We start from the raw sequence: 10380 nt of genomic DNA, 5'->3' as shown, positions 1-10380 counted from the left end.
TGGTGAGAAAGCAGCCCAGGGGTTCACCATCTGGTTGCTTTCCAGTAATCCCCTCCTCTCTCCATCCCTTTCAGTGGGTGCTTGTTGTTACAAGGGGAAAATAGAATAGCTGTTAAAACCTCCGGAATAAGCTCCGCTCAGAATTCTTAAAATTTATCCCAATTTTTTTTTTCTGATTTGCTCATGCCTTAACAGTCTGTGCAGTGATTCACCCTGGAGGGCTCCCCACAAATGTGGCCCCAAACTTGATGCCAGGACCAGGAGTGGCCATAGCAGCCTTTCTGATATCCTGTCCTCAAAAGAAAGGCAAGTTCTGTTGGTGCTGGGAGGAAGGGGGAGTGGTTTTTTCTTGTCTGGGCATACCTGATCCTGTTTTTCCACCTTTCCTCCTCTCCCTGAAGGAGAAAAATCAGATTCTGCTCTGAGCCACTGCTCATGTGAGGGTGAGCCAGCTGGGAGGGCTTCTGGCACTGCCTCCAGCTAGCCCTTGGTAAAGACTAGTCATTACAGCTGCAGACAGAGGTGGAGTTATTTAGGCTTTCCAAAGCACGTTTGCATTTGAGCAAGCGTGGCTGGACCAGACATGGCAGGTGCTGGGAGCAGGAGGGCTGCAGGATCCCACAGGGTGCACAGCCAGCACCAGGGCCCTGCTGCATGGGCACCTTGGCAGGGAGTGGAGAGGTGGCCACACAGGCTGGAGAGGTGGCCACAAAGGCAGCCGTGCCAAAGATGACACCCACAGCCGCTGTCACCCCTCACCGTCCCTGCAGGGACCTCCTCAGGCACCAGGCAGCTCCTGGCCAAAGACATCACCAGCTGGGAAGAGGGGAAGCTAGGGAGGATGTGAAGTCTCCATCCACAGCTTCTTCCCTCCCCGGGGATGGATTTATTTTTCGTTTTGTTTTGTTTAATGAAGCACCACCCCCTGAAGTCATAATGGGGACTGGGAGGTTCTGCATTATCAGGCTCATTCCACGCCAGGAGGCAGCGGGGAGAGCCAAAAGCAGCTGGATGGCTTTCCCACTGGAATTGCTGGGATGAGCTAGGCTGGCCCCACGCACCCCACAGCAGCACCCCGAGCACCACCAGCAGCCCCACACACCAAACCCCATCCCAGTGCAGGTGCAGAGTCCAGAGGCTGCACATCCTCCAGTTCACAGAGGTCATGGGTGATGCCAGATGACTCCATCAGGTGGAAATAACCAATTTGCCACAGCTCTCAGCTCTCCTGCCGTGCCACGAAAACATCGCCAAGCCAGCCCAGGCAGGGAGGGTGTCTCCTGCCGGAGCAGACTCCAGTCCTCAGGTAAATCACACCTCCATCCCAGGAGGAGGGATTAGAGGGAGTGGCGGCCGTGACGACGGACGATCCTCGGAGCAGGGGGAATAACAGCCTGATGAGATCCGTGCACAGGCAGCAGGGACCTTCTGCTCGGGGGACATCAGGGACAAAGGCTCCCACACCTCTTCTGCTGCAGCCCCGGGACCACGACGGGTAATCCCTCCTCCTCGGGTGCCATCCCTGGGGACAGCTGCGGGTACCTGGAGAGCCCCAGGGATGGGACGGCAGGGCTTCCCCGGGAGTCCTGGCTCCAGAGGAATGGCTCTGCTCAGGAAGGGGCCGTGGGAGTGCTTGGAGAGGGGTCAGGGCCGTGCTGCTGCTGGAAGAGGTGACACCCTGCTGCACCTCTCGGAGGTCACCCAGGGCTCTCCAGGTCTGCTGAGCTAAGGGATGCACCACAAAGGGAATATTTTTCCAAGCTGGCTGTAGAGAGGAGAGGGCTATCCCAGGCAAGGCTCTTTCCTGTAATTTGCATGCCCTTCTCCTGACGCTGCACCAGAAAAATGTGTTGTCTCTCCTTGCCTTTTCTAAAGGCTTAGTCTTAAAATAAGGAGTCCAGAGCCTCGTGGAGCCGAGCGACAGGCGGTGCAAGGAGGGATCTTGTCCCCAAATCCCACCCCTCACCCTGGGGGCTCAGGGTGATGGTGGGGAGCAGCGCGGGGGGCTGCGGTCCCTCCACCCGGGCTCAGTGCTGTGAGCGCACAGGGGATGTCCCCAGGGGCGCTGGCGCTGATCCTCCTCACCGATCCTCTCCCCACAGCAGAGGGAGCCGCTGGCATTTCTGCCCGGCTGCCAAGCCACCTCCTGCAGCACGGGGAGCTGGTTCTTCCCCCTGGGGGGAAAGGGGGTGATGAGGGGCAGCCGGGAGGTGACAGAAACCTGCTCCCGGTTCTCCTCTCTCCCACCAGGGAAGCAGCGCGGGGGGTGCGAGGTACCTGGCGCTGGCGCTCAGTGGGAATTTGGCAGCTCCCTGCTGAATTGCTCCACACAATTCAACTACCCTAAGTAGCTGAGGCAGTATTTCTGCTGCCAATTTGTTGCCTCCGACAAACTTACTCATTCCTGTATGGCAGGGGTCTGCCCGTGGCAGGGGCAAACCTGGAACGAGATGATCTAAATTTAAGGTTCCTTTCCACCCAAAGCATTCTGTGATTCTATGTTTCTGTGAAATAAAATGGCAGTAAGATGTTTTGTGGTGGGAACAAGCCAAAGCAGATACTTCAAAACCCTTCCCAGGAAGAACAGGGGTCTCCCAAGATGGTATTTCACTCAGGTTTGCAAAAACAAGCCAGGAGTGTCCCCCGGTCTCTCTTGGCCATAAGGAGAACCCAAACAAACCACATTATTTGATTTCATCTTAACTACATGGCCCTGCAACTTAAAATTGGGTGGTTTATTCCTCATTAGTTCTGCTGTCAGGGGAACAAAACAATCTAGTCTTCCAGCTAACCAAGACATTATTTTAAATGAATAATCTATAATCACCCCCCTTGAAAACCAGGTTTGCCTGGGCACACACAGCTGTACCCATGCCTGTGCATGTTTCTGAATACAAGGGCCTGATGGAGAACATGGAATTAAAATGTGATGGAATTTGGATTTTGGCTTTGTTCAAGATTAACAAAATGAGCATTTTCAGAACCAATTAGAGGACTTCAAGTTTAAAATCTCTTCACCTGCTGAGGGATCAGGTTAAAACACTGATGGAAGTGCAGTGCACGTCAAGAGAACTCCCCAGCTTCTGTGCCAGTGCCACCAAAGTCTCTCACACTGCCCGTGATGATGTTTTGCAGAGCACCATGATGTGGCTGTTCCTCTCCATTGCTTGTTTAATGTGCATCGCTGAAAAGTCAGAAGCAAACCCCGAGGTGTCCATGGATGTTGTAAGTCCCTTCTTTTCCTGCTTGGTTGTGCAAGTTACCTGTGCTGTCATGATCTGTGCAAGACCCACAGGCTCTGGGTGTCTTCACTGAGGTTTGACACCAGGATTTTATTAGAGATTTGTCTCCCTGTTCGTACGTACACAGAGACTTATGGCAGACATTTCTGGCGCCTTCATTCCAAGTCAACAGGTTGGGTCAGGACAGCCCTCTCAGGCTCAGAGCTTGGCTGTCTGTGCTGCCCTGCTCTTGATTGCAACACAAAAAGCAACAGTTCTTCACCAGACCTGCCAAAAATTCTAGCTGAAGTCATGACATCATTGTGTTGTTGGTGGAAGGGACATTGGGAGGTCCCTGTCCCACCCCCCCCAGAGCCACCACCACCACTGCTGGCTTTGCCCAGCCAAGCCCTGGAGGAGAGCAGAGACCCTCTTCCTCTCTGGGGACCTGTCCCATGCTGTCCTTTCCTTCCCACAGGGAGAAATTGTTCGGTACCATGGGTATCCCTACGAGGAGCACGAGGTGCTGACAGACGATGGCTACTACCTCACCCTGCAGAGGATTCCCCACGGCAGAGACAACCCAGAAAGCCTCAGCATCTCCCACAAAGCTGGGGCACAAGGATCCAGCATGTTCTGTCCCCGTAAGTGCCACAGGAAGCTCTGCCTGGTCTGGGCTGGGTCCTCCAGGAGGCAGCTTTCCCTGTAGGAAAAATTAGGCAAATAGCCTTGGGAGCAGAAGAGATGCTCCCATCTCTTGGCCACCATGGTGGCCTTGTTCTGAGAGGATCTGCTCCAAAGAGGAAGGAGAATGAATGGGACAGTAAAATCTTACCCCAGGTTTTACCTGAGCTCAAAACTAGACAGTGGAGCAGTAAAAAGCCATTTGTGAGAAAAGCAAACCAAACCAGGTGTCCAATCCAATGCCATCTGACCATTTTGGATCCTTCCTGTGACCAATCCAATGCCCTCTGACCATTTTGGGACCGTCCTGTTCTTCACTCCAACCCCTGTTTCAGTGATGGTGAGGTGACTCCCTGTTCTTGGCAGTGTGTCCTTCCCCTGGGGAGCAGGAGGACTGGCATATGAACACAGCAAATAAGTGTAAAAAAACCCCAGATTTCCAGCCTTTGCCCTGGGATGACCAAGGAGCCTTCTTCAAAAACACCTCCCCAGAGATGCTGAGGACAGAGGTGACCATGTCCCTGCCCTGCTGTCACTTCCTAGGGGGTTGCCACCAAAGATATGAATGATCAGTTTTGTTTGCAGCCAGAGAAAATTATTCCTCCTCTTCTTCCTCCAGCTCCAAAGGCTGTGGTCCTCCTGCAGCATGGCCTGGTGTTGGAGGGAAGCAACTGGGTCACCAACTTGCCCAACACCAGCCTGGGCTTCATCCTTGCTGATGCTGGCTACGATGTCTGGATCGGGAACAGCCGGGGGAACAGCTGGTCACGAAAACACAAAGAGTTTGAGTTCTACCAGCAGGAATACTCAGCTTACAGGTATTTTCCATGAAACTGGAGGGTGGGTGGGTTCCTGGTACCCTCAGCTGGAGGAGGGTTGCTCCTGACAGTCACACCCTCTGCCAGTGGGCAGAAACAGGGTTGCCATGGCAAGGTCAGCAAAAGTGATTTTGTCACTTGCCTGTCTCCACTGCAGCTTCCATGAGATGGCCATGTATGACCTCCCAGCGACCATCAACTACATCCTGCAGAAAACAGGGCAGGAGCAGCTGTACTATGTGGCTTATTCCCAAGGCACCACCACAGGTACTGAGGAGGAGAGCAGGCTTGACAGAGTCACTGTGCATCCCGTTTGGGAGCATTCCTAAAACCTTGGTCAGGGAGGGTAATGTCCAGGCACTTCCAAACAACAAAAGGGAAACGAGCAGGTAATTGCTTTAAGAGAACAATTTCGAGCAGTGGCAGCCCCAAAGTGGGTGCATCCCATTGTTGCCACAGCCTGACCTGCTGCAGCCACCTGAGAAGGTTCTTCCCAGGGGAACACAGAGCTGGGAGTCAACAGCTCCTCAGAAACAACAGGGCAGGGTCTGCTTCCTTCTCCCACACACAGGTTTCATTGCCTTCTCATCCATTCCTGAACTGGATCGCAAAATCAAGATGTTTTTTGCCTTGGCTCCCATCACTGTGAACTCAAACATGAAGTCGCCCTTGGTCAGGGTGTTTGACCTTCCCGAGGTGCTGATTAAGGTATGTCCTGACCACATGTGAGGTGTGAGGGGGAGGGACTGGGAAGGTCACCTGAGACACAGAGTTCTTGTACATCACCCCCATCTCCCTGCCCTGTGTGTCTGTGCCTGTGCTCTGACCCTGCAGGGCATGGAGATCCAGCCTTAATCAGAGAAGAATTACTGCTAGACACTGGTTTTGGGTCCCTTCTCCTAGGAGAAACCTCTCCTAGGAAAATCAGGGCTCTTCCAGGGCCATGGCCATTTCTCAAAAGCCAAGATGACAAAGCACAGCAAAGCTGTCATCAGTTTTCAGGGGTGAGCAAAGAGGTGGGGAGCACCTGGAGGCAAAAAGGAACCTGAACCCCACTGATCCAACCCCCTGACTTCCACAGCTCATTTTAGGACACACAGTGGTCTTTGATAAGGATGAGGTCTTGAAGCAAGCAATCTCCAGACTGTGTGTCTACCCCGTCTTGAAAAGCCTCTGTGCTTTGGTCTTTTACCTGCCCGGTGGGTTCACCAGCAGCTTAAACGTGGTAAGTACCCTCCAGCTTCCCTCCCAACAGATCCAGGTTCTCACTCTCTGAGCCTGAGCTGTCAATCTGCTGCCTCCACATGGCCTTTCAGATCTTTGATTGGTAGAAAAACTCAGGCAGGAGGCACCAGGGTGGGGGTTTCTCAGGGAAAGAGCTGGTGTAATTCCTTAATATTCCAAGAAGGAAACACATCAGGAGCAACACATAGATCTGCTGCCATGAGTTGAGCTTTGTCTTTGCAAAAGGATCCTGAGCATGAGATACAGAGCCTTACTTTGCCTTGGAAAGCAGGCAGACTCCAAACATGGCCCAGCACCCCATGGGAATTGCTCAGCTTACTGCAGGGAGCTCTACAGCTCTGTGTGAGGCTTGGGTGGTTACTGAACAGGATCAGCTCCATTTCTAACAGGATGGGTTTTGGCAGAGAATAAAGCTCTCCAATGGTTTCTTGCAGAGCCGTGTTGACATCTACCTGGCACGGTACCCTGATTCCACATCCCTGAAAAACATGTTGCACTGGCGACAGGTAACACTTGCTGTTCTGTTCTCCTCTCTGTGCTCAGGGGTTGGGAATAATCCCCCACTGCTCCCTGCAGAGCTGGATTAGGGAGAGAGGGGAAAGCTGCCCTGCAGCACTGGTGCAGATGAAGTTATTTATTCCTACAAAAGGTGTCCAAAAGTCCTTGGGGCTGGTAGGAGGTGGAGGTGGAACAAAACTTATCCTGGTGATAAGCCAGGACAGGAGGTGCCAGAGTGAAGGCTGAGGGTCAGTAAGACCACAAATGATACAACTAATTATTGAAAACATTCAACTCACCTCCTTCTGCTGATGGCATTGACCATGACAGACAAAAAACTTGCCCAAAGGTCTGATTTGTGTCTCTTTTGAGACTCTTGGTTCTACTCCAGGTTCTTCCCTGTGGGTTTCCCTGCTGGGGTCTTCCTGGGGCTGAGCTCTCCTCCTGAAATCCAGTACCAGATGTAAAAAATTGCTTCCATGAGCCTTGGTGGCAGGAGGGAGCAGTGCAATTCCCTGTCACCTCTTCTGTCTTCTTTACAGACCTCTCCAATGCACAGATAATAAACATAACTCTCCTCCTTTTCCAGCTCTACCAGACAGGGGAATTCAAATATTTCGATTATGGCAGTGACAACATGCTTCATTACAACCAGGTAAGAGAGAGCCATTCTCTTTTTGGTTTTTAAAAGAGAAAAAAGAAAATATTGTACTGAAAATATTGCACTGGTTGAGACTGAATTTGGAGAATTGAGCAACCAGGGCTAGTGGAAGGTGTCTCTGCCCACGGGAGGGGATTGGAATGAGATGATCTTCGAGGACAATTCCAACCTGAACCATTCTGTGATTCTATGAATTACATGGTATCTATGGAATTTACTTATTTTATGGTATTTATGGAATTTATTTTAAATGGGGAAGCAGCTTTGTAACTGTCCTACAAAAATAAAGTCCCTCAGTGACAACTTTTTGACCCTCTGGTGAAAAGCACAGGATCCCAAGGCATGGTGAGGCTGCCTGGTGATAGTTTCTCTGCTTTCCCTTGGGATAAGGGAGACATTCCAAGCAGCAATCAGGATCTACTTTGAATTTTTGGCTTGCCCCTGACCTTCCTCCTGTCTTCCAGACCACTCCTCCCTTCTACCAGCTGGAGAACATGCAAACCCCACTGGCTGCCTGGTATGGGGGCAAGGACTGGATTTCAGCCCCTGAAGATGTGAACATCACCCTGCCCCGGATCTCCAACGTGGCCTACAAAAAGTACATCCCTGAATTTGTCCACTTTGATTTCCTCTGGGGCAAGCAAGTTTATGATCAGGTGTACAAAGAAATGCTGGACCTGATGGAGAAGAATGTCTAGAGCTCAAGCAGTGGAGGGAATTGTTGGCTTCTCAATGACTTCTGGGGCTTCTTTCATTGGGGAAAAAAATGAAGAAAAAAGGGGAGGGAAAAGCTCAATAAATGGCTACACTTGGTTTGGATTGATATTACTGTGGCCAGTGAGGAAAACAAGCCAATCCAATGACTGGGAAAGCACTCTGGATTTAGGGTCAACAGGCTGAGGTCCTTGCAGAAGTCGAGTATGACCCTCACACCCTGAGTCTCCCAGGTGCCTCACTCACACAGTTTTCCAGCACAACCAGTTTCAGTGGAATTTGGCCCCTGGTGGCTGTTGTGGACTCTGTCTCTTTGCACTTGGGTTCCAGCTGCAAACAGCTGGACAGAAGCTCCGTGCCCTCCTGGCTGCTGGTGTCCCACAGGAGCAGGTCTGCTGGGATGAACCCCGTGGTGGATGGATCCTGCTGGTGCACAACACTTCCACACCAGGAATCCCAACATCCTGACATTCACCACCTTCATTCACAGTCAGAAGGAGCTATAAACCTTCTTCCTGGTGGCAATGAAGAGAGGCCATAGGTTCTTTTCCAGGAGAAGTGCCCATGTTACCAACTCAGGGCAGATTCATGCTGATTTGGATAACTTTGCTTATACACCAAAGAGTTTCAATAAGTTCTACCAGGAAACACCATTTTGCACCAATTTAAGCAATTCTAAGGCACAAACCCATCTGGAAAGGCCACTTTTTGCTGCCACTCAGGGAATGCTTCTGTGGGAGACAGAAGAGGACGGTGGAAGGCAGTAACAAGTCTAAATCTGTTTTCATCTTCTGGATTAAATTATTAATAATATCTTGAGCAGGGGAGGAATTGTGAATTTGCCTGTTTGTGTAACTATCTTCTTAAAATATGCCTGGGAGCAAGCAGGGCAAAGGATAAGGTCCTCTTTCCATGAAGATGTACAAATAATAATAATAATAATAATAATAATAGTAATAATAAAATTGGATAGGGTTCATTGGGCTCTGTGTGGTTGTATTGTTAACGAGAGATTAAAACCCTGGAGAAATTGTTCCCTGGCAGGGTGGGCAGGCCCTGGCACAGGGTGCCCAGAGAAGCTGTGGCTGCCCCTGGATCCCTGGCAGTGTCCAAGGCCAGGCTGGACATTGGGGCTTGGAGCAGCCTGGGACAGTGGAAGCAGGGGGAATAAGAGGCTTTGAGGTCCCTTCTAACCCAAACCATTCCAGGATTCTGTGGGTATGGGAGTTTCAGCACAGTCTTACCATGTGCCAGTGGCTGGTCATGCTGGCAGTGCCCCCAGTGCCACCAGCACCTCCCACCCCGTGCCCTGCAGGGAAGAGGTGGGTGGTGAGGAGGGTATGGAGCCCAGCACAGCTGCTCTCCAGAGCAAAACTGTGGGGTTTTAGCAGCAGAGTTTCATCCAGGTGTCTGTAGATGGTGGCACAGGGCTGGTGGTGCCTTGTGGGACAACTGCAGTGGGCTCTGCTTGAGTTATCACCTGTAAAGTGGTTCACTTTCTCCCCTTTCAGCTGGAACTGACCACAGAAGAAAACAGGACAGGGTGAGGTAGTCCCAGGGCACAGGAATGGGGCTATAGGTTAGATAGGATCTATCTGGATTGCCAGTGATTAGCTGCCTCACTTAGGACACTTGTAATGACATATTTTTCTGTGTGATTAGCTGCTCCCGGCAGGGCTGTGCCCTGGAGCAGCATCTTACAGGACTGCACTGTGCTCATGCCATGGATATCAATGCAAATGCAGGATGACCTTTCTACCTTGGCAGATAAACACCCAAAGATGTTGGCAACGTGTTTCCCCAGCAGACTTCTGAAAAGCTTGCAGGAAATTAGCATCATAGGATCCTTAATGCTGGAAGAGACCCATAAGATCATCAAACCCAATCATGCTCACCACAAAACTGTGTCCCCAGCTGCCATTTATTTAGGTTTATTTTAAAAGCCTCAACTTTGAACTTCTGAAAGCTCATAAAGAGGGCAGGGTTTAGTGTCTTTTTATTCAGGTTACAAAGTTCCTGCCGCTTCTGCAATTATCTGGTTCAGTGTTTGCAATGCATTATCTTCATTCTCCCATGACAGAGCATTTTGGTGAGGTTCTGGCTAAATCAGGTTCTGGTAATTGCTTCCCATCTGCTGTTAAAGGATCAACAGTGGACGAAGAGGCGTGTTTTGGAAACAAAATTGATTTATGCTTGCAGAATAAATATTGTGAAATTCTGTCTCCTGGGATCGCCTTGATCAATACCTGGATTGAGTTACATGGCAAAGCTGTGCTGATCATGGCAGGATTGGAGTCCTTGCGTGTCTGAGGTCTGTCAGGCAAATCAAACATCATCAGACAGGTCTGTGGTGATGGCACAGGGTATCACAGAATCACAGACGGTTTGGGTTGGAAGGGACCTCAAATCCCATCCAGTGCCACCCCTGCCATGGCAGGGACACCTTCCACTGTCCCAGGCTGCTCCAAGCCCCAGTGTCCAACCTGGCCTTGGACACTGCCAGGGATCCAGGGGCAGCCACAGCTTCTCTGGGCACCCT

The 10380-nt window shown here is 51.1% G+C and overlaps 1 protein-coding gene across 2 annotated transcripts; it reads left to right on the top strand.

Moving 5' to 3' along the window:
- The first annotated feature begins 986 nt into the window (after positions 1 to 986).
- Positions 987 to 8817, top strand: LOC146435673 (putative lysosomal acid lipase/cholesteryl ester hydrolase). 2 transcript variants are annotated; one of them, XM_085064443.1, is made up of 10 exons: positions 987 to 1306; positions 3136 to 3225; positions 3700 to 3865; positions 4525 to 4723; positions 4881 to 4990; positions 5295 to 5431; positions 5805 to 5948; positions 6403 to 6474; positions 7056 to 7121; positions 7592 to 8817. In XM_085064443.1, the coding sequence occupies exons 2-10, from the start codon at positions 3142 to 3144 to the stop codon at positions 7823 to 7825; spliced, it is 1212 nt and encodes a 403-aa protein (XP_084920569.1). In that variant the 5' UTR covers positions 987 to 1306; positions 3136 to 3141; the 3' UTR covers positions 7826 to 8817. The 2 variants fall into 2 exon arrangements, with proteins under 2 accessions (XP_084920569.1, XP_084920568.1); XM_085064442.1 differs by lacking the exon at positions 987 to 1306 and adding an exon at positions 1351 to 1495.
- The last annotated feature ends 1563 nt before the right edge of the window (positions 8818 to 10380 follow it).

The sequence above is a fragment of the Lichenostomus cassidix genome, chromosome 6 (assembly GCF_008360975.1).
Source record: "Lichenostomus cassidix isolate B80296 chromosome 6, HeHo_3.0, whole genome shotgun sequence".
NCBI classification, from domain to species: domain Eukaryota; kingdom Metazoa; phylum Chordata; class Aves; order Passeriformes; family Meliphagidae; genus Lichenostomus; species Lichenostomus cassidix.
Note: the sequence above shows the minus strand (reverse complement) of the source record. Positions and strands in the feature narration are given on the sequence as shown.